The 23,955-nt window shown below is 47.7% G+C and overlaps 1 protein-coding gene across 8 annotated transcripts in view; it reads right to left on the bottom strand.

The window, feature by feature from the left end:
- The window catches only part of FOXP1 (forkhead box P1), a 339,864-nt gene that overhangs the window by 106,221 nt on the left and 209,688 nt on the right, over nt 1-23,955 (bottom strand). For 4 of the 8 annotated variants that reach the window (XM_009883575.1, XM_009883571.1, XM_009883576.1 and 1 more), the window contains exons 2-3: nt 18,642-18,647; nt 5,768-5,893 (exon numbers count right to left, since the gene is read on the bottom strand). In XM_009883575.1, the coding sequence (XP_009881877.1) occupies nt 5,768-5,893; nt 18,642-18,647 (132 nt within the window). Of the gene's footprint in view, nt 1-5,767; nt 5,894-18,641; nt 18,648-18,844; nt 18,983-23,955 lie in introns of those variants that run through there. The other 4 variants (XM_009883574.1, XM_009883572.1, XM_009883573.1 and 1 more) reach the window with 2 other exon arrangements.

Genomic DNA, 23,955 nt, shown 5'->3' with positions numbered 1-23,955 from the left:
TGGTAATTAGCGAGGTGGGAGTCACTCTCTTTTTTCAACACTGTAGGTGTAAACCACAAGGTAAAATGGCAGGAGCACTCTTAATTACATGTGTCATTTTGTCAGCAATTTACACGTTTCTGACCAGTCAGGAAGGTTTCATTTGTTTTCCCCTTTCCCCGAGGTGGGGAACCCACGGCCGGACCCGGGCACTGCCAGCCCCACCGCCCCGCTCTCAACCCGGTCACAAATCACATGTTCTTCAAAAAAAAAAAACAAAAAACCCTCTCTAAATGTTTAATGTCAAAGCAGAAAACCTGCTAGAATATTATATTGGGGGTGCTCTAACAAGACACAGGGCTGGAAATAAGCTATCCTACCTTCTACTTTCAGTTTTGCCCCTCAAGACCGACTTCTCTATGAGATGCTGATGCCAAACTCCCAAATACCCCGGCAGGAGCCGCACGCCTCAACGCCGCTGAAGGTCTGCAGCTCTCTGACCTCGGGCAAGTCACTTAATATCTCTCTGCCAGGGTTTACACAGCTATAAAATGAGAATAATCACATTTGCTGACAGTACCTCACGCTGCCAGCTCTCTCCCAATATTTTAGTATTTTTCTCGAAGCCATGGTTTTTTGGAATCATGCAATTACAGGACAGTCATAGACTTCTTTCAAGAAAAAAAAAACAACTGTGTTTGTCACCTTTCTGCTCAGGCTGAAAAGCTGGAAAAATTGAACGCTGAAGGCTTTAAAAAAAATATAAAAGGGCAGCAAAAAAAAAAAAAAGGCCCACAGGTTTCACTGAAAAAAAAAACACCCTTAGTATCAAAATTTTCAAGCTGACCATGTAACTTTGAGGACCTGACTCAGATTTTGTTCTCTTTGTGGGGTGGATGATATCTGCACTTCACGGGCATATTCCAAGAACTGACTAACACCTATAATTGGGTTTAGGGATGAAAAGTAGACAGAGCTATGGGTCCTTTGGTAGAAACCAGCAAAACTCAACTTTGCTTTATTTCCAAAGTCAAAAACAAAAAATGAAGGATTCCAGTGAAATTTTCATAGGTAAACTATTTAAACTCTGGAGAAGTGAAACCGCAACCCAACTGACCAAAGGGTCAGTGGCAAAACGCCCATTGGCGTGACTGGGCCAAAGTCAGATCAACTCCCATGTTTAAGAGTGAAACAGAGAGAGAGACTCATACAACCGGAATAAACACACTTGCAAATTTATTCCCCTTCCCAAATTATCTGCTGAGACACAATTTCTCTACCAGTTGTTAAATTTACCGCTATGTAAAAAAGGTACGTCGCATGTAAAACCTGGGGCTACATAACCTGGTACTTGTGTGCTCCCAGCGAAAGAGAGAATACCCTTCCCTTCACCTTTCAGTGTTCATTACGTTGTTGAGCTATCGACTTCTAATTTCATAAAAAACAATATTAAATGCTCCTGACATCAAGCTACGGTGATTTTTTTTTTTTCCTCTTGCCCCCTCCTATTTCTCAAGATACTGGAAAGAAATATTAAGATAATACAGCATGCAAATTAAATTCTACAAAAGCCCAGCCAAAAGGCTGCTTTAAAAAGCAGCGGTATGCAAAGGCGAGGACAGTTCTGTCCTCTCAGCCTCCCCCAGTCTCACCCGAAAAATCTAAACCAAACCCAAATTCTTTTCTTGGCCGTGACTTAAAAGGAAGATTTATTTTCTGTTTTGTCAACCGAAAACAAAAGTTTCCATCTTACTAATTTCATCGTTTCTTCTCTCCAAACACACACAGGTTAACTATCAACTATACAACAAATCTCATTTAATCACATAAAAAAGTCAAGTGATGGGTTTCAATTGCGAGATACTGACTTGGACGTCCTAAATCTGTTTTCAGTCCGGTATCCAACTTTCAGCTCAATGCAACACACAACATTTACGTCTTTAAAAAAAATTGTATTTTTAGTATTGCCAAAACACACATGCACTTTTACTTTCTTGGGAGAAAAATGTGTCTCTTGATTTGTTTCCAATCTGTGTGCTCTTGCCAGCAACTAAAATGCTTGAAGAACCAAAATGAATAATCGTTAAGAGCATCAGCAATTAAAGCTGCAAATTTTAATCAATACGTCTATTAATACAAAGATATATTTATCTTGGCCAGGAAAAATGTGCACATTTTCAAAATCCTAAGCATACCTGGCCTGTTAAATTATTTGTTTCACGGATTCAAGGAAATCCAACGTCAATGGCAAATATATTATCAAACATGCTTTAGTCTTTTTTTCACTTCCAGTAATTTTTGTGGGGCTGGTATTTTTTTTTTTTATATTCTTTTCCCAACTGCTGGTTACTAAATCCATTCCTTAACTTTCAATTTTCTTTTGTTTGTGTCATCAGGCTGTGAAACCGGAGGTCACTGCCAAATATAAAGCACGGCAGCGTGAGATAGGCTCAAAATGTGAGTCATCGTGTATTTGGAGATTTTTTTTTTTTTTTTTCAACTATCAGCAGAGCACATCTCCACTCCCGCATCCAAGTTCTTATACACTAAATATCTCAAAATTTGCTAAAGGCAGGTCTCCAGGTAGAGTTATCAAGGTCAAGAGACCCCCAAAGGCATCGCTGGAGCCCATTGTCATGTAAAGGCTATTGAAGGCACTGTGCCTCAGTGCGGCCACGGGAGGCCGGGATATATTTAAGTACCGTGGCTATTTGATCAGTGAATAAAGAAGGAATATAGGAAATTATCCACGAGGCAATAACAGATTAGCTACACAGGGTATACTAGATTAATTTTCCACATCTCTTTGCGGCGGTGGGGTTTACATGCCAAAGCCTGCCAGCCAGCGTCGCAGTGCCGAGGCCAAGACGGAGGGAGCTCTTCCAGCCCCGCGTGGGACCGCAGCAGCCTCTCCTCCCGGGGCCGGCAGCGCCACGCAGCATCTTATTAGGAGAACCAGCACGCCAGGTGAACGGCATCCTTCCCCCCGCCCAGTTCCATGCAAACACTCGCGGTGGGCAGCTCGCCCCCCTCGCTGAGCACAGCAGAGAGAAGCGATGCCTACAGTATTCTCGTGAGGCACGAAGCCTGTTTGTTGGAAAAAGAAAAAAGGTAACGCTAACCGCTGTGGCTATCCAATGAGACACCTGTATTTATAAACTAAGTGCGAAGATGACTCGGTTCATTATTTAAGCAAACTTTTGAAAAACGTTTCCACCACCCTCAACGTTTATTCTACGTACTGTCGGCAACGGGTACTGCCTTGTCATTGCGGTGCCATCCAGCTTCAGGGGGTGCAGGTGCTCGCGTGGGTGCAGCGTTACTCAAAAATTCTACCCCCGGCGCCACCGTTTCCTTTCAGCAACCGATTTTCATTGCAGGGTTGCGCTCGGGGTCTGCTACATTCAAGAGGATTTCCAGTACGTTTAAGACAGCAAAAGCACTGAGAGTGAGGAGAGGGGGGGGAAAAAAAAAAAAAAAAAAAAAAAAAAATGACTGGGCAGTCATTTGAATCAGTGAGTGACAGGCTGGGCCAGCTCGCTGTATACATTAATAAATTAGAATTTTAATTGTGTCTCTGACTGCAGGAGCTGCTCCAGTACTTTAATACGTACCAACAATTGGCTATGTTATGGAATCCGCGATGTGGCCTTCACTGTTGACCTCTGCAACACAATTCCCAGTCTGACTACGGAAACTGTTTGGTTTGATCCTTTCAACTTATTTGAATCCTGACAAATAAGCTCACAGCTGAAAGGTCAACACAGTCATATTTCATCCTCTGGAGCTATTCTTAAGACATCTGCACAACAAAGCACTTCTTTTAGTACCTGACACTGGACCTAGCCAGCACAATCTCTCATTAAAAATGTCCCCAGTGGAAGAGTCTATTAAAAGGCATATGGATCAGCTATGGATTTACCAAATAAAATATTTTTGAAAGCATTAATGTAACGCTTTGGATTATGGCGCTCTACGCTGCCAATAAAACGTATATTTGCCCAATGACAAAATGGTTCATACTTTCCAAAAGAATAATAGCTCGGCTATAAAGTGCGAGGTGTCGTCCAGCAGCCTGAGCACGGGGGTGGGAGCCAGGAACTCACGAATCTTAATCCCACCTCTAAAACCAATTCCCTCTGTGATCCTAAGCAAGTCACTTAACCTGTTTCCCTCAGTTTCCCAGTCCAGAACTGGGATAATGCTACTTACTTATCAGACTTTCCTTCTGGGGATGTTTTGGAGATTAGTATTTGCAAAATGCTTTGAAGATGAAATCACTACACGAAAGCTCGAAGTTGTCCACGCTGGGCCAAGGGCTGCAGTTAATCGCTATTCCTCACTCAGGCAAAACTGCCCCTGAAGTCCCCACCGGCGTTATTTGGGTAAGAACCGCAGGATCGGGTCCTCTCTCTTTACTGTCAAGGCCTTTAGCGGTGTTGGCTTTACCTTCCATATTCTACTACATATTTAAAGAGTCTAGGATCCGTATTTTTGGAGGAAAATAATCTGAGGCACATATAAAAGGCAAGAGAAGCAGCAATGCTGTCAGGGAACTCATGGTGATAGTATATCAAACTAAAAAAAAAAAATTAGAAAGAGCAAAACAGACATGAGTTTGACAATGTGCTATGACAACAAGCAAAAAAAAAAAAAACCCGGAAAGAATTTGGGGCTACAGAGGCTGAAGCATCAGATATAGAAGAGGGAGATAAGATAAATGTCCCAGCTACAGGGCTTTGTGCGACTGCAGCTGAACTGCTGCGTTCAGTAACTTATTATCAAAAATACAGTGACACGCTGCAATTGCAAAGAGAGCAATAATGAAAGCAATAACCAGCTGCAAACCTGCAAAGTGGTCAAGGGTCTAGAAGTGCCAGCTTACGAAATGCATAAAGAACTAGATACATATAATTTGCCAAAACTGGCAAGTACGTGTTAGTATCTCAGATGTTTGAGGAGTGCGAACACGAGGCAAGGCAAGGGACTGACTCAGTATTTATACAAGCAGTATTACTTGGAGCAAGAGGATGGAATTAAAAGTGGAAAGTTCCTGAGCGTGTGCTTTGTTATGGAAAACCATCCGAAGGAAAATAATAGCGGTCCCACCACCACTTGGGATTTCTAACACCAGAATAGCAAGGAAAAAAAAAAAAAAAAAGGAAAATGTGATACATGACCTAATAGGTCTTTCTTGTCTTTAAGTCCCGTGATTTATCCCGCCAGACTAGCGGAATGTACTCCAAAGCCGCATATGTGTGCATACATCTTGTGTTTGGGAATGCTGTATTGGTTTTAGCTTTCTGATTCATAACAGCACAAAGCCTGATAATATTTAGATTTTATTTCTGAAGATGTCCATAGATCAGCAGACAATAAAAGGGGAAAAAACACACCGATGATACGATATCCTAGTATTTCCCAATATCCTTGACACAGCAAATCAACGGTTTGAGTGAACGCAGACTACAAACGGAACAGCAATCAAACAGAAATGTTAATGCAAATCTCCTATGCACGCTGACACGGTAACAAAAGCTATTCCATTTTGTCATGATCCAACCCTACTAATAGAAGTACATGCTCAAGACCTGTAAATACGCCGTGGGTGGGATTTTCAAGAGCACCTAGCACCGGTCCTCACGCCACTTACACCAGCCACAGGCGCTCTGTGGACTTCACTGGGAGGAAGCTCCTGAAGGTCCCATCCCAACCTTCACCAGTAAGACGTGTTTATTCAGCTTTTACAAGCCCCAGTCCCTCACGGGGGCACACGGGCTCCCCTTACCTGAAGGGCTGGCTGTTTGTCATTCCTCTTCGGGGACTTTAATCCACTAACTTGTTGCTGCTGCTGCTGCTGCTGTTGCTGCTGCTGCTGCTGTTGCAGTAGAAGCTGCCGTGCCACCTGGAGAGCCTGCGAGGAAAGAGGTTTGAAAATTGAGTTGCCAGCAGACAAGGAGTGAGGAGATACACACACAGCATAGGGTCAAGGCACTCCTCAGCCATGGGGTACCACTCCACACCTGAAGCACCTCCACTGAGGAAAGCAGTGGTTTCCACAAAAAAACCCATCACAATTCAGCACTTGCACGCAATGAGGCAATATCCTACCGGTGGATTTCCCATTTTGCCAGTAAAGAAAACCTGCAGCACCTAATGTTCGGCTCCTCCGTGGGAACCTCAAGGAACCGCAGAAATCCCGGTGGTGAGCACCATACAGTTATTTTTATTCCTGACCTGGAGCGGCTCATACCCTTCTTTGCTACTGGGCAGGCTCATGCGCTAATGACTTTCATGCTCCTCTTCTCCAGTGGGTCAGGTCTGGTTTACAGAAAAGGGCAGTTGTATATCACTGCCTGCTCTCCTGAGCACCAGAGAAGGTCAGGGAAGTTTCTGGAAGTCTATGGTGGGAGGAAGAGGAGCGCCAGTGGCAGGCGGAGCTGTGCCGAGTCCAAGCGGTACCATGCTAAAGGCTGAGGAACCTGTGAGGAGCCGGAGTGAATGCAATGAAAAGTGGTGACGGCGTCTCAAGCCCGCAGAATCACAAAGACCACCATCAGGGACTCGGACGGGAGGCAGCAGAGCAGCAAAAGGACAGTGTGGTTTCACGGGATGAAGGAAAAAGGGACATGATCCCGAAAGCATGAGCAGAGCATCACATGGTGACGGCTTACTGCAAAATTTCATGCAAGGCAAGGGAAAAGCATCCCTGGGCACTAGAGCCAGCTGCTCTAGGAGGCCCGATTTCTCCATCAGGTGGGGAAAAGCAAGCAAGAGGACGACGAAACACAGGGGAAAGCAGGAGAAGGAGCAAGTCCCTGCCCTGAGTCTCTCCCGGCCCCCAGCAAGGGGACTGTAAGGAAGAGGCTGATCCCTGCAAGACAGGCTGGGGCACAGCTCAGGCTCCGCTGGCAAGACCCGAGCCCGCTGCTCCCGGAGGATTCACCAGCACCGGACTCGGGCTTTCTTGGTCTCCTTGGAGACGTTCAGTACATGTGTAGGTGGAAAAGTGGGAAGGCTGAAGACTTCATTAATGTAAAACAAGAAAAATAGTCCCTTTGCAAGATGCCTACACGGAAGGAGGGAAAAAGCCTTCCCCACTCCTACTGTGTATGCTCTCTGAGCGATTTAATTAATACCTATTTAATTAAGGAGTCAGATATGCTTCAGGTTTCACTTGCTTCTCCAAGTTGCAAAGCGTTTCATCTCGGCGCAGAACCGCCAGGAAAGGTTTGACACCAAGGACTGCAAACTCGGATCCACAACCCCCCGTAAAACCGTGTTATTTTATCGCCTAGACCCATCTTTTTACTTTTGAAAGGACATCAGGCAGCCCAGGGCGCTGAAGAACCACCACTGCCGGCCAGCACGCCAGGGCAAGCGGGGAAGAGAGACCTTACCGCGCTCTGGCAACGAGTCCTCCTTTCAAATTCAGTAACAAGTCTCCACCGGCTCAGAAAAACTCTTGTAAGGGTGGATGTGATTTCCAACAGAGCTTGGCGCGATGAAGGTAAAATCAGATTCTGCGTTTCAAGCTGGTTGGAGCTCAGTGCACCCACAGCATCTCTAAAACGGTCCACGGCCCTGCGAGGGGTGCGAGGAGCTGCCGGGCACGGGCACGCACCAGGGCGGGCGAGAAACTGTGCTCCCACGCACACAACACCCCTGCCGCCGGTTCAGCCTCAAGAACCAGAAGACCCCACTGCCTACCCATTAATGCAATGCAACAAAGGAAACCCATATGCGGAAAGTGCTAAGTATGCTTAAAAAAAATTGTTATTTTTATTGAATTAGCTTATTTAGCTGTTAAAGCATCATCAAGGGTGGGCAGAGGCAGCAGAAATAAAACCCACAAGACTTAAGGGGATGGGCAACAAATACTCACCTACTTAACAGGGGTGTTGTATGGCTTATTTAATTAATGAATACTTGTAAAGCACTCTGAGTTGCTCAGACAAGAAGCGCTATACAGTACAAGCGCAACATATTATTATATATTATTAAGACTGGCTCTGCAGAAGAATAATTCCAGGTAAATGTGCAATCAAATGATCATTTTAGTTCCCAGTAATTAGATTCAATAGGCCAAAAAAAACCACAGAAGCCTTTCTTTAATCATACACTAAACAATCAGAACATCCCTAACCTTTCAAGCTACAGCCTTTTTGAATAAAACATCATCAACTTATAGATATTATTCCAAAAAGAACCAGTCACCATATGTGTTGTCTCTTTGAAATACAGTTGCTATAGCAGACCCTGCATGCATTTCATGTGATATGATCAGATTCTATCCGTTCTGGCAGCTGAGAGGTTGCACAACTAAAATTGGCTGCCAGAAATTTTTTGAAGATTCCCAGAACAAGTAGCCGTGCAAGAAATGCTTGCTTTCGACTCCAGCCGGCCGCGAAGCTCTGTGCAACTCGGCGGGGTGGCCGCCGCCACCCCCCTGAGCCCTCGCCACGGTTTGACCCCGCGCCGATGAAGATCCCTGCGCTCGGGGCCAGGCTCACAACGGCAAGGCTCTGATGGAGCAAAGCCAGAGCTCTGTCCCTGCTCCGGTCCCACTTGCACAGCACCCGCATCCCCACACACCCACCCTCCTGCAGACTCTTCGCTCCAGGTGACATCCACACCTCCCTGCTCCGTGTCCTACCGGCGCTCGTCCTGGTGCCGAGACCTGGTGGGACCAGCGATGGCGAAGAGGGAGGGAGCAGCGCGGAGGGTGGAGCAGGGCGGGAAGGAAAGGATTAAAAAGAAGGAGAGTAATGAACGAGTTGGCTGCAAGGGAGCATCACGGATACAAGGAGCCGGGATAGACAAGAACAGCGAAGGGAGAACCACGGAGGGGCAGGCGCGGGTGAGATGGCGGCAAGCTGACAGCTCTGGGGATTGCAGCTCGAAATGGCATTTCCCATCTCTCTCCTCTCAAGATTTCACTCTTCCGCTTATAAATAACTGACAGCAATAAAAGCTAAGCATCAGATGAGCTCGGGTTTAAGATGTGAAAGGTTGTTTATAGCTTAAATCTGGTTCTTGCTGAACATCTGCATCAAGTAGCTACTGTGTCCTCGGTGGTACGGTGAACCCAGGGATTCCCAAGTCCCTTTGCCTTTCTACATTGCCTGGCTCAGCCTTTCCTCCCTCCCGCCTCGGACCAAGCACTGCCCCTGCCGTTTCAAAGTCTCATCCGCACTCCTTACACACGACGGGATGCGTGGAAGAAAGACGGCTAGCTCGGTACGGGAAGCACCAGCCCTCTTCCCTCTCATATGCAAAGTATTTCAAGCTCATTTGGAGTGCCTTCGTGAAATTAATTTGCTGATGTCAGTTCAAGCCCGGTGGACACCTGCCCTCATTACGCCGGCACATCCCATTTAATCCAAGTCGACAAGCGCCGCACCTCTACCCCCTTTCTCTGGTTCCACACAGCAACCGCTCCCGCGCGGAGCCCGTCGCCGGATGCCGGCGTGGGAGCCCTGCTGGGGCTGCCGGTGCCGCACGGCGCTCGAGCGAGGATAGACAGGGAAATTAATTTGAGAGCGAAGTCAGTCCCACAACCTTCATCAGCACGGAGATTCGCAAGCAGGCCTGTACATTAATAAAGCTTCCTGTGGGAGTAGATGTTGCCTTTGATTTGCATGTGAATTCAATGCTAGTGAGAAGTGCCAGACTGTCAGACATGGAGACCAAAGTCTCTTATCTTTCCAAAAGCTTCTGTAGCAGTTTCCCCACATTTCCTTAATCATCTGCCTTGTCCTCAACTTACTGAACAGGCAGTAGAGAGTAAAGCTGGACTCAGTTCAACTCCTGCTGCTGCCAAGTCCTGAAACAAGGGTGCCAGGACTGTTTACTGCTAGCCAACAGCTCTGCTAACGTGGCCCTCTCCTCACGAGCGGGTGGCTCTGACATCTCCAAGCTCTTTTCACACATTCCTCCCCACTGCCATAGTTACGTCCTGAATCTCCACCACGTGCTTGCGCTTCTGCGAGTGAACAATTGCCAGGGGCCGCGGTAAACCAGCCCGTGTTTGCGCATCCAGGCAACTGAGTTGTCCTGCCCGGGACCAGCAGGTAGAGACACCAAGAGCCCCTCAAACCACAGAGGTGCTTCAGCTATCTGGGACCGTGATTACCAGCAGCCGCGTTACGTGCTGCCTATCTGCGCTGCTCAAAGAGCCCGCAAGCTCGGTCACGGCTGCTTGGGACAACCCAACCCAGACACCAATCCTGGCCTCCAGCAGCTATCATACAGCATCAGCAGTCATCCCCCTCTCCGCACCAAAATACAAACAGGAAGTCTTCCCACCTACTGAAGGAAGAGGAAGAAAAGCATCTTCTAGCAAGTGCATCTTCCGAGCGTCGTCATGGTTTTTGGTCACTATCAAGAGGGATTTGAAAGGATGACACCAGTATGAAGTTCACTACCAACTGAGTCATCTTGACACTGCTCAGTGCTACACCTAAATACAGCAAATGAACTCCTGAGCTATTTTCTCATCCATCAGGAAATCACCCAGAGATCAGGAGATTTTCTGGCATAAAACAGAGATGGGTAAAAAGGCAACCGAAACACTGTACTTTAGAGACATTGCACAAACTTGGGATGATGTTTGGGAACCAACGCTGGGTGACACCTAACTCAGGAAAAATTTTAACAGCACATTCACCGTGAGATGAATCACGCCTGTTTCATTCAAAGATGCCACAGAGTAAGTGGAAAGCCCCATTGAAAATCCCTCTCCCTGTGCTTAGGGAAGTGGCAACCATTTCATGTTTCCCAACTAGTTAAGCGCTGGGGGGGGTGGGGAAGTACACATCGGAGATGACCAAGACAATTTTATTGCAAGCTAGACAGAACGTGACTTGTTTGCCCAGCTGTTGTTTGCCCAGAATATCCGGCACCACTATCACCCGAGTTACTGTTGAAATTCAACATTTTCGCTCAAGCAGCTCTATCTTTTGGTTTCACCATCCTCTTCGGGCAAGTTTTGCTCGAAGGAAGGGTAGAAAAGTTGCCCTGCCTCTGACTTCATGTGGCTCGAAACTCCCGATTCGGGAAGGGGGCTGGGGAAGGGAAACACACTGGAAAAAAAGAGGGTAGAACTTTAAAAATAGAAATGCTGCTTAAATGCCATATACTTGCTTACAGTGTCAGTACATAAGGAAAACAGTAACAAGATCCAGTTCTATGGAGCCTCTTGCTAACTTGTTCCACCGCTGCAGCCAGTACAAGGCAGCGACTCTCCAACTGTTTTTCCATCAGCCTATTTCTATTGAAGAAAAAGAGCTCAGGCTCCTCCCTGCCCATCTGCTCGAACCGATATTAATATCAATCAGCTATTAATGAAATATGAAGACCTACAGCTCTAAGGGGCCTGACTCTTAACACCAGGGAAAGCTTGTTTCTGCACCTGAGGTTTACCAGGCATGGGAAGACTGATCCAGTGAACTGCAGGATGTATGGAAAGGTATATACGTTGGAGGGTGGGGAGACGAGCAACGGACATGAGGATGCAGAAGAAACCGGCGCCCCGTCCCACTGCCAATTCCCAGGGCAGTTGTGCAGTAACCGTCCGCCTCTGAAATAGAGAAGCATGCATGCAGAAATTGCAAGAAGGGCACAAAACAAAATCCCATGTGTTTTTACAGATTCCTAAGGATTTTGGGCCTTTCCAGGTGGACAAAGCTGCCCATCAGGAAAGCAACTTGAGAAAGGAGGAAGGAAGCGTTCCCAGAAATCAGAGATGGTCCCGCGGCCATCTGAAGTGTCCAAGCAGTAAATCTGGAAAGTTACTTGCCAGCCCACATCATCATCTGTCCGTTATTTCAGTTATGGTCATTAAAAAGCAAAACACAACACAACAAGCAGAGAGAGATGAGCCAGAAGATATTTTCTGGGCAAAATCTACCCTTGGAGAAAACACACTGTTACCCCAGTCCCCGACTCCGGAAGCGAGACCTTCTGTGTTGACCTCCCAGCAATAACAGCCAGCCAGATCCTTACACAGCTAAGACTCCTGCTCAGCATTCCCCACCGTATTTTAGGCAAAGCATGGCTTTGCAGCATCAGGCATGCAGTTCCCCCACTGTCTATATTTCCCCGAGTTTCACGACGGCTCTAGGCACTGAGGGACCGCCTGGTCAGAAGCTAAAGGGGCCTCTCCCAGTGGAGGCATGGCCCACCTCTCAGAAGGGTTTCTTGCTTCCATTTAGTCTCGCAAAGGCAAGTACCTTTGTTTCTCCCGGGTGGGACGAGGAGGGATTTAGACTCAGCCAGCAATCTCTCTTCTTTCTCAGCTCCCATCTGTCCTCACACCCCGCTCCACTCCACAGCTGCTCCCAGCAGAGCGGCAGGATGCAGCTCACACGCGCGGAAGCCCGGATGCACCCGAGCTTCGGAGCTGCTTCATGTCTCTCCCACTCCTGCCTCCTCTATCTCCTCTCCTGCGACACCCTCTTCTCCTGGAGCAGCAGATGTAGAGCGGTGGTAGGAGGCAGACACGTTGGAGGGGAGCCCTGCTGCAGCTCTCCTCCGACAGGCTGCGGAGCCGCACAACGTGTGGAAACCGGCGAGGAGTGGAGCAGTATGCAAAAAGAAAAAAAAAATTAAAAAAAAAAAAATAGTGCAAAGCGACGGCAGTGGGTAGTGCTGTTCCTCTGGGAGGAACAGAACAGGGGGAGGTGAGAAGAACCAACTAGAGAGAGTAGGAAAGGAACCAAAATGAAGAGGAGGAATAAAATGTAGAAGATGCAAAAAAGAGAAGCAGATGTTCTTGCAGCACTTATTCCCTCTGACATTCGTACCCAGCTCTTTCGCCTCCCTCCAGAACTGGGAAAAGAGCTGCTACGTGCTCCCTCCCTGTTCCCACCATCCTGACCCTCTGCACCACAGAATCACAGAGTCTCCTAGATTGGAAAAGACCTGCAAGATCATCTAGTCCACACATTAACCTAACACTGATAAGCCCACCACTAAACCATGTTCCTGAGCACTGTATCTACATGACCCTTAAATCCCTCCAGGGATGGGGACTCCACCCCTGCCCTGGGTAACGCGTTCCAACGCCTGATGACCCTTTCAGTAAAGAAATTCTTCCTAATATCCAATCTAAATTTCCCTTGGCGCAACTTGAAGCCATTTCCTCTTGTTCTATCACCCGTTACCTGCCAGAACAGGTAGACTCCCACCTCTCTCCAACCTCCTATCAGACAGTTGTAGAGAGCGATAAGGTCTCCCCTCAGCCTCCTTTTCTCCAGGCTGAACAACCCCAGTTCCCCAAGGCCAAGAGTTCCAGCACTGCTCCGGGCACTGCAGCGGGACAGCCTGGGGATGATTACAGGCAGGACACAGGGCTCTGCTATGGGACACAGCGAGGATCCAGTATATCCTGGCGGAGCAGCCCTGCGGTCCAGCTTCTTCGGCAGCCTTGGGTTCAAATCACCTCCATCCCCACATCTCATTTCCTTGTTTCATCAAATAATCCTCCTCCCTCCACGCTGTACCCAGCTCTGCTCCGCAGGTGCAGCAGAGGGATGCTGCGAGCCAGAGGAGATGCCGCCGGTTGCCTGTACCCAGCGCCTCGCTCGGCTCCAGCTCCTCTGCAAGACTGGCTCCGTCCACGGGGCCACCAGCCAGCTCCTCAAAGAGGAGAGCTTCAACAGCAATCCTTCGCGCGAATAAAATGATCGGCTGGCCCCGAAGGCTTTGCTTAAGCGCAGCAGAGCGATCTAGCCAAGTGATTAATGGGTGATTCCCATGCTGGAAAAAAGAGAAGGGACCTGGAGGTCCACATGTACAAAGCCCAGCTCACATCCTGTCCCTGATGTGACGGGGGCAGGCTCGGAGCAAGGGAGCTGGCAACGTGCCTCCCGCTGAAGCATCTCCTAGAATAGTTCAGTCACAAGGAAAGAAGACGAGTCTTTATTTTTCTTCCAGCGGGCTTAGTTTCTTTCCTCTGGAATAGATCCTGGCTATCAGTTGAGGAGATCCCCTCCAGAAAAAGGCACTGGAAACAGAAACCCTTTCTTCCGAACCCACCGGATGGAGACGCCTGTGCCCCAGCGCTGCTACACTTCACCCTCGTGGGTGCTGAGGTCCCTTCTGCTGGCAGGAGGATGCCCAGACCCAGTGCTCCTGCCCTGCCACCCCACAGCACATCCCACCGCCGGCGAGGTCCCTGCCCGCTACCCAGCTCCGCCGCAGCGGGGACGCGGCCCCACGCAGGGGGACAACGGGGATTTGCCTCCGAAACACCGGATTTTCGTTTCGTCATTTATTCATGAATTCCACCAACTCGCGGGGAAAAGGGGGTCGAGGTATTTTCTTCAAATTCGCAGAGACGCAAGCGGGATGGACGGGGGCAAACCGCAAAAGGCAGCGGGGCAGGGGGTGAAACTCAGCAAACCCCAGAAACCTCTGAGCCCCAAACCAGCCACAACAGTGACAGCGGCTACAAAAATCCCGTTCCTCAGGCACAAACGGAATCCTCAGGCGGTTACACTGTAAAAACACCTTCTGTCTCCTCTTTTAAAGAGTCACAGTCAAGACTCATCAAAGCCATTTAAAAAAGCGTCTGGCAAAAAGTTCCCAAACATTAAAAATGGCTCTCTTTATTTTGGCATGTCAGGATTCACAGCATGTAGCGGTCTGTACCAGCAAGAAAGGAGGGATGGGCCAACACATCCTGGTAAAATGAGAAAGGATACAAATCTTGGCTCCCCGTGCAAACTGAACCAGAACTGAACTATGTCTGAGCGATGAAAAAAAATCTTATGGGATTTCCAGCTCGTTTCTGTAGGCTCGAGATCAGATTCTGAACTACTGTGTTTATCCAAAAGTGAACCAGACCTTTGAATATTTGGAGGACTATTCACTGCTGAGCCGCCTTTTTCTTGGATGTCAAAAGCACGGGAAGTTCTCATATTTTTTAATAGAGAAGAGAAGAGGGGTAAGGTGGGGGGGAGAAGGAAGAGTGCCTTTTTGTTGCTACAACATAAATAGTATATTGCATACAGCTGCTTGCGCGCTTCCCTGTCTGGTCAACAAAACAGGGAACATATTTTAAGCTTGTTTTCCAAAACACTGCATGACAAACTTGCACTCAGAGGCCCATGAAACAAAGCCCCTGACTGGACATCTCACCACACACCGTCGGACACTCGCCGCTGTGGCATGAACGGAGGAGGCAAAATGTTGAGACAGCCCAAAAACACGGGAAAGTAATGCTGCAAATCACATCCCTCTACTTCAAGCCTATGGCACAACCTAATTTAGAACAGCTTCTGAAAACCTTAGTTTCAAAAGATTCTGGTAAAGCAAAAATAGGCGAGGCTCAGATGGAGGCGACAAAAATGATTAGAGGCCTCGGCAGATACGAGGAAAGATTGATAAGGGTGGGAGTGTTTAGTTTAGCGAGAGATGAGTAAGGGGGGAGATGATAAAAGTACACAAATTGTGACTCGGCCTGAGAAGGTACATCTGGCGCTATTTGCTATTTGCTATTTCTCATAACGCGAGAGAAAGGGGACATTGAATGAAGTCAGGAAGCAACAACCACCAGAAAAAAAAAAAAAAGCAGATAAAGGGATTTTTTTTTTTTCTTTCTTAATACACAACTCATAATTACTCTCTGGAACTTACTGTCAGAAGATATCACACCAGTGCCAAGAGCACGGAGAGGATGGAAAGAAAGGATTAGACACTTGCACAGATAGTAATGAGAGCATTTTCAGCTACCTTTGGAAAGATAAAGTTATAAATTAGGGTACAAACATTTACGCTTCAGGGCATGAGCCAACCTTTCATCACTGGGGGCTAGGAAGAAACTTTGTCCCAGGGACAGGTCCTTTAACTGTCCTCCACAGGCCTGAGGACTACAGCCAGGGCTGGAGAGACCCTGTGTCCAACGCGACCCAACCGCTCCTGCCCCTCTGCCTTCTCGGGTACCTCCATCCCGCACCGCTGACCCCAAACCCCTTTCCCCAGCCCGTCCCGAGCCCCCTCGACCCTCGGGGAGCCAGCGGGCACAGGGTGGCTGCCCACGTCCCCGGGCTAGCGCCTGCCCACGTCACCTGGCCCCAAACTGCTCGTTTCCTCTTTCTTCTTCGCATCACATTTAAGTTTCAGGTCCGTATTTCGCCAGCCCTTCCTCTACCCGGTTTTTCAAACTGCCATTTTTTTTTCCTCCCTCAAAACTAAACCTGCAGCTTCAGTCCCCGCACCCATTTGGGCTCCCCCCCTCCCTCGGAGCCGCGGGGCGAAGCATCCATCCTCCTCCTCTTCCTCCTCCCCAGACCCACCAGCGATGCGCATACTTGAACGCAACTTCAAGATGTCAGGCAAATCGGCCTTTTTTTTTTGATCTGAAGCCACTCAGTAGAGGGAACCTACATCCCCGAGGAGGAGGAGGAGGAGGACGACCCTCCCGCCGATACGGCACCTGCGGGGCAGCGGCAGTCAGGCGCTATTACGGACCGCAGCGCTCATCAACGCGCTGGAACTGACATGCGATTCGGGGAGACAAAGAGAGATTTTGAAAGCAAGTCAGTCTATTAAATTTATACCTACCTGCACAATGTGAAACAAACCACATCTCGGTTTCCTTTCATGTGCATGACAGTCTTAACTTGTTTCTTTTAATCCCATAAAAGCAGCTAAAGCATGCAACATGCTTCCCAGAGATGAGGCAAACCGGTATTTTACTTCCTGACAGTGATTTAGTTTATAGGTTTGGGTTTGTTGGGGTTTTTTTTGGTTTGTTTTTTTTTTTTTTCCAGGGAAGATAATGAGCATTGTCCTAAGCTGGTACCACAAAGGAAACACTCCGCGTTACATACTAGACACCTGACATTTAAAAATGAATCCCATAAACTGACACTGTCCGTAACGGACCAAATACAGCTGCAACCCCTCGCGCCGCACAGACACCAGCATCGGCGGCGAAAAGCTCCCGGCAGCGCTCTCTGAGGCTTCTCCAGCAGTCAGCACCCTTCTGCGAACTCAACGTGCCTCTCGTTTCGTCAGCCCTACCCAAAGCCAGACTGGGGAGAGGACGGGGGCTGCGCTGAGGCAGAAACGACCCCGTACTAAATCCAGCAAATCCAAAGGGGTGAAGCGGTAATCCACCGATACGTTCCACCCCAGAGGGGGGTTTAAGTGCCTTTAATTCCCAGCTGCAAACCCAGTGAGCTGCCAGAAGGCGGAGACCGCCGAACACAAGGGGTTAATGGCCTTGCTAAAGAAAATGATACACATAATTTCCTTTTATCATAAAACAATACGTTTATTATTTTCTGTGTATCTGTTAAAGGGCACGGCCTTCTGAGTGGAAAACAAAACACAGCTCGGTCACATGTTTATTTGCTTCAGCTACTCCCTTTCCCTTCTGATAAATAATCAAACATGCCATCCAGAAAAAACAAAACCAGTGAGCTGGGAAATTTGATGGTCATCAAATAGACTAAGATACCAAGAAAAGCAGCCCACTGTTCCCACAGTGAGTTTTCTGCCCCACACCTACACTAACATCTGAGTAAATAACTTCAGTCACTCTCTCCATTTTCCCCATGCAATTACTCCTACTGTTAAACAAATTGTCCTTAAGGCAGTTGCAAACACCACTTTTTTTTTCCCTGCAAAGTAGAACAACTTCTGAACATTAAAAAGCCAGACTAGCAATATATTTTAAAAATATGTTTGTTGTACTTGCGGTTTGGCTGAACACACAGCTTGATTTCTCTCTCTCTCTCTCTCTCTCGCTCTCTCTCTCTCTTTTCTAGGAAGCTGGGGGTTTACAGTTTAAAATCTTAAAGTGTATTTGGATCTCGCAGAGGCAGGAAAAGCCTCAAGGAGGATGGGTTTTCTCCATAGGGCAGGCAGCATATTTTCCATTTTCTCTTATGTTTCACACCATAGGAGCACCACGAACGCTTACCAAAAAAAAAAAAAAAAAGTTACCTGCTATTTCAGTGGACTTTTGAGGGGGGAAGAAACAATTGAGAAACACCAAGTAGTTTTTAAAGTCATTTGAACAGAGAGGGGAAAAAATCCAGCATACGTGTTGCAACGCGGATTACCCAGAGGATCTGCGCTATCTTCCAACAACCCCCGAAGACCATTCATACAACAATCATTAATACTGAAAAACTGCAGAGAAAATCCCTCACGTGAGAAGTTAACAACCATTACCCGGCGTGAGCACGCTTTCCCTTTCCTTTTGTAGTACCACAGGTCTAAACAATAGTAATATGAATGAGATAATAGCCATGCTTGTCTCAGCAGCCTGATTTTTATTAGCATGAAATTGGTACAAATATTAGCAAGGCTGGTTTGCAAGCGGCGCCAGAGCCGCGATGCAAACAATTTGTAGAAAACAAAAAGCGACTCAGCGGGCTGGCACCTCTCTCTCTCGCTGCCCAGAACAGCAGCAACATTTCCCTTTTTTAGGTTTTTGTTTGGTTTTTTGTTTTTTGGTTTTGGTTTTTTTGTTTGTTTTTTTTTTTTAAGGGGGGCTATTTGCTTGGGGTTTGGGTTTTTTGGGTTTTTTTTTGCTACTCGTGCAAGTTGGAGGAGCACCCGGCGAGCAGCGGGGACGGCGACACGCGGCTGCTCCCAACTCCAGAGGGACGTCGCGAGGCGATGGGGGGCCCCGAAAAGAGGACTTGCTCCTCGCCACGCTTCTCCCAAAGCCGTGCCAAAAAAAAACCCAACCCACCCCTCGTTGTCAACGCCGCAGTAAACAACCTGAACCAGCTTCTTTCGCCTTAAACCTCAGCAATTCCCCTCCGAGCGCTGCCACGCTGCCCGCGCCGGGCAGCGAGTTAAAAGTTCAGCCCTGCCCTGCACGCTCCTCTCCTCCGAGCGCTCGCAGAGAAAAAATGAAGAGTTTAACAGAGTGAGCTCTTACTGTCCGCCTTTAGATTTCCGTCTTCGCGCTGGAGATGTGTTTCTGGCTGTTTCTGCGAAGCGGGGGCTGAAGAATGGTAAAAAGATGTTTGAATAAACAGGAAGCGCAGCGCAGCCGGAGCGCGGGCTGGAGGGAGACGGCGCTGGAGCGCTGCCCTTCGCCGGCAGGCACCGGGTCTCTGCCTCCACAGTAGCAACCTCTGCTCTTACCAAACGACAAAGAAACCGCAAAGCATTCCTTTCCCTAATTCTTCCCTCGCGAGGCGGCGGCGAGATCGGCGGGAGCGCGCAGGTAAGCTCCAAAGTTGGGGTTAGCGCTACACCAGGCGCAAAAAACCTGGCGATTCTGCGTTATTAAACTCCCCTCACCCACCCACCCACCCACCCCCGTCTGTTAGCAGAAACATGCAGAACTAATTATGGCCCCAACTAGACCAAACAGTGGCAAAAAGCACACCTCGCTTCCCTATCTAGGCAAATTCCCATTTGCACAGAAGTTCAGCCAGGCTTGACTCTCCCACCCTCTCCGGTGCTGTAACTCGCTTCTTAAAACCGGCTTGCGAGGCCGGCCGGGCTTCGGAGCTATTTTCTCTAACTGCGTGAACCGAAATATAAACAACCACCCCAAAAAAATGCAACTCGTCTCGGGCGCAGGACTCGCATCCAGCATCTCCGCGAGCGCGCGCGTTTGTTTGGCATTCAGGCAGATGCTTTCCCTCCTTCGGCGTCTGCTTCCCCTCCCTCCCCTAAAACAAACTACCTATTTAGCTGGAGATGACTAACTAAGCGTCTCCCCACCCAATTATCAAAGCCCTGTCTTCTGTCATATCGGTGACATGACACAGATATTGTCAAGGAAAAGTAAACTGGGGCTGGCACTCGAAGGCAGCTCGGGAAGGGATGAGCAGTCGAACAGCCATATTCAATAAAAAAGAGGAACAGGATTCCTTTAGAAAATGTATTGCTGTTGTGGCAACGTGCTGCTGCCACTGAAGGGACTGATTTGTTATTTAGCGTGTAGTCTTGGACTGTCTGTCATTCTGGGTGCTAATGCTCTGCTAAAATAACTCATTGGGAGCTGTCAGTGGGATGTTTACATAGGCCCCCAATCTTTTCTTCATACAAGGAAATTTTTTACTGGAATTCATCTTCTTTTGATCTCACATTCAAAGCAACAGCAGCTTGATAGACATGCAAGTCTGAAAGCAAATCCAGACGCTGAAGATAAACCGCCAGAGTATGACAGGCAGGAGCATCTAAAGCTTATAAAAATGAAGAGAACAGCATGTCGTCTGAGTATTACAATAGCAGAAATCAAGAGACATATTAGGTGGAACTGATCAGCCACAAAAACAGTTCAAAAGGCAGATCATAGAAACAGAAGACGAAGCTAGGAAGAAAAAAAAAAAAAATTGGAAAGATCTGCTTTACAGAGGCATCACCTCCTTTCTGAGCACCACAGCGTTTCCGCTCCAGCATGTAAACTTAAGGGGAAAAAAAAAAAAAAAAAAAAGAGGAGGGCTTGTGCCGTCTCTACTAACTCAGCAGTTCTTACCTTCGACTCACCAATTAATTTGCCGAGTGTACGTTTCAATTACGTGTTACTCAAAGTGAAATAAAAATAGGACGCCGTGCCACTCGCATCTAGCCCGGCCCTCCAACCCCCCCAGGGATGGGGAATCTGTGCCTCTTCACTAGGAACCGGGGGAATCGCATCCCCCTCCTCAGCCCCTGCCACCATTTTAGCCCGTGTGTCTTTCAAAGGGCCAAGTCTTGGGATGCTCTCGAGCTCTGCCTCTCCCACCGGTGCAGAAATATTAGTTCAGAAGATAATTTTATTGAAATTGAATTACGTTGTGCCACAGAGTCCGCAGATACGTACCAAAGATGACACTTGCCGGGAAACAATTGCTGAAACTTTCTCTAGAAACCCATACATTTTTAATTTTTCTTCCCCAAATAAGCTGCTTACTCTAATTGAAGTCAGCAAATATAATGAAAAAGTAATTCTCAAACAATTTTGTACTTAGAGCTGTTTGTTAACAAACACGGAAGGAGCAGCAGCGTTAGGTTAAAGGGCAGCAGGATTCCACATTATAATTTAGCCTGCGGTTATTTCTGATTAAGAACACCCTCCGGGACAGCAAAGCGAGATCTTCTTTTGCAGCAGGCATAGCTTTTAAAATTAGCCTCTTCTGCATAATAAAACCAACAGGAAAAGCGTGGATTTAAAACTGCAGCAACCAATTTGAAGCGGTGCAATCAGTTTACGTCTCCCTTTCTGCAAAACACCCTTCCCTGCCTCAGTCAAGTTACAAATGTAAAAACGCTCCCTGGATTCTGAAACTGTTGTAAGAAAGTCACCTTCTGTCATGCTTATGTAGCTATCTAATGTGCTAAAGGCTGATTATTTATCTTTAAACTGTACTAGTTTAATCTTTTAAGGTCACCACTAATCTGCTCCAACCTTTTAAAAAATAGCAGCTTTCAAGACTTACTGCTGGAATCGCGGAACTCAACGCTGAATGTCACTGTAAGGGATACGTTAGCCAGAACGAGCGCAGTTTTACAATGTAAACACCACATATAAATCCCCACCTAAATGAGAAGAAAAGTACGATCTCCGTGCCAGGAGAAATGTCGGTAAATAAGACCAACACCGTATTATTTCACACAGACGCCGTTCCAAACCACGTTCCTGTTCCTCTCTCCCTCCCCAGCACAAAACAGGCAAAACTTGGGAATCGTTTAAAGGATCATTAGGTGCTTTTTCTTTATCTTTTCCCTTTCGCAGCAGCAACTTTGCGTGCCCCCTGCAAAGCCTCACGGCCGCATTTGGAAGCCATCCTAAAGCCCAGAAAGCCCCTCGCAGGTTATTTGTGCGCGCGCTGCGCAGTGGCCCTTCTACAGTCGCCTTTTTTTCCTCTTCCCCTGGACTTCTTCTGGACTTGAATGTCACAGTAGACCTTGAATGTGAAATGGCTTCTAGCTAATTGCTTTAATTGCTTGAAGATGTGCAGGCAGGTGAAACCCGATCCCCTTGGCCATTGTAGAGACCAGGAACAACACAGGAATGTTTACATAGTGGTTTGAGTTTAATAGACAGTAGAGCTGAGTTTCAGACAGCTAGCAAAAACACAGCTAATAGGTGACCTCTTAATGTAGTCCTCCTTTTTAAAAACAAAATACAATTTCATTTTATACAAGGCAATGTCCCTAAATGCCAAGGTTATCTGCTTGACTTTTTGAGTGAGCATGCACTGCGTTGCACCTGACATTTATACCAGAAACCCTATCCTGAATGCATTTGCCTCTACCTTAAAACAAAAAGCACTTTATGTGTCAGTCACCTTACAAACAGATTAGAGCAGGATGGGGTTTCCTACTAAAGTGCAGTCATTTTAATTTAAAATTGAGTGGTTTTCACCACTGTCATTCCCCTTTTGCCCCAAAAACACAGGGGCAGGGGCTGTAACCTGAAACACCTTCCCCATCGCATCCCTGCATCCCGTCACCCGGGCACATCCCCGCATCCCCTTGCTTGGGCACATCCCTGCATCCCGTCACCCAGGCACATCCCCGCATCCCCTTGCTTGGACACATCCCTGCATCCCGTCACCTGGGCACATCCCTGCATCCCCTTGCTTGGGCACATCCCTGCATCCCCTCGCTTGGGCACATCCCTGCATCCCGTCACCCGGGCACATCCCCTCGCCTGGGCACATCCCCGCATCCCCTCACCCGGGCACTCCTGTGGGGACCGGCACAAGCCCTCGGTGGGCTCTCCTGGAAAGGCGAAGTACGACTTTTAACGACTTTTACTGCTTTTCCAGAGCTTCCAGTACATTTGCTACACACTGTGAAGATACGGACTAATGGCTGCGACGCGCCTTTTCAAAGGCGCAGCTTGGTTTCCCGCACGGCACAAATTCGGCAGCTCTTCCTCAGGTACAATTCCTCCTGACTGAGAACTGCAGCATTTGGGGTCACTGAGAATCAGGTGTGCTTTCCAAGAATCGTGAGGTAAGTAAAACACACTTGAATCCAGCCAAAGACCGGCGAGCAGGTACAGCCCAAGTGCGGAAAACAAAGCAGAAAGAGTGATTTTGGCAGTAGCGGTAGCATAAAGGCATTTACCGTAAATCTAGTCCAAAAAACAAACACCAAACCCAGGTAATACCTAATATTCTTCTTTGCTGGCACAGGCACTTTGAGTTTTGCTGCCAATCTTAAAAACAGTTAAAATCACTTGTACTGGGTGAATACTATCAGGGAAATGACACATATTACCTCCCAGACAAATAGAAATAAATAAACTAGCATTCATGTAGGAAGGAAGAAGGGAGGGCAGCCTGAGGAACAAGACTGGAAGAAGCACAAATGCACCGAGGCAGAGGAGCGGAGGCCAAACCAGCGTGTATGTAGTGCCAACCAGACAGGAAAACGACCCACAGCCCTGGAAGTAAAGGGCATTTCCAGTCTGATCTTTGCAATTCTGCTCAGAAAGTTTCAAATTCTCTAGTATCTTACGCCAAAACCGCCACCACCCCCCGTGGCAGGAGCAAAGAGAAGCAGGAGGAAGGCTGCTCCAGCCACTTCTGGATGCAACCGTGGTTTGCAGAAGACAATAGACGCTGGTTGCTCTGCTCTACCTTGCCTGTTATTCCCAATCCTCAGAAGCAAATGAGTAACTGATCTTAAATAATACAGAACAAAGGGAACAATAGGAGCTAGAAAGCAAGCTGGGATACTTGGGAACATGATTCTTTCTCTAGAGAGACAATCTCGCTGGCGCACACGCATGCACTGAGAGTTGTTGTCCTGTTCCCCCCATCACCTCTGAAAAGCTCAAATTCCAGCAACTGGGGGGTTTTAATAGATTTTTTTCAGTAATCCCCTCAGTTGTTATCCTGTTACCCTCACCACCTCCCAAAACCTCAAATTCCAGCAAACGGGGGGTTTTAGTAGCTTTTTTTGGTAACCCCCTCATCAGTTGTTGTCCTGTTCCCCCCCATCCCCTCAAAAAAAAAAAAAGCTCAAATCCCAGCATCTTGAGGGGGTTTTTTTGAG

This window comes from Charadrius vociferus, unplaced genomic scaffold, assembly GCF_000708025.1.
Source record: "Charadrius vociferus isolate BGI_N301 unplaced genomic scaffold, ASM70802v2 scaffold324, whole genome shotgun sequence".
NCBI lineage: Eukaryota > Metazoa > Chordata > Aves > Charadriiformes > Charadriidae > Charadrius > Charadrius vociferus.
Note: the sequence above shows the minus strand (reverse complement) of the source record. Positions and strands in the feature narration are given on the sequence as shown.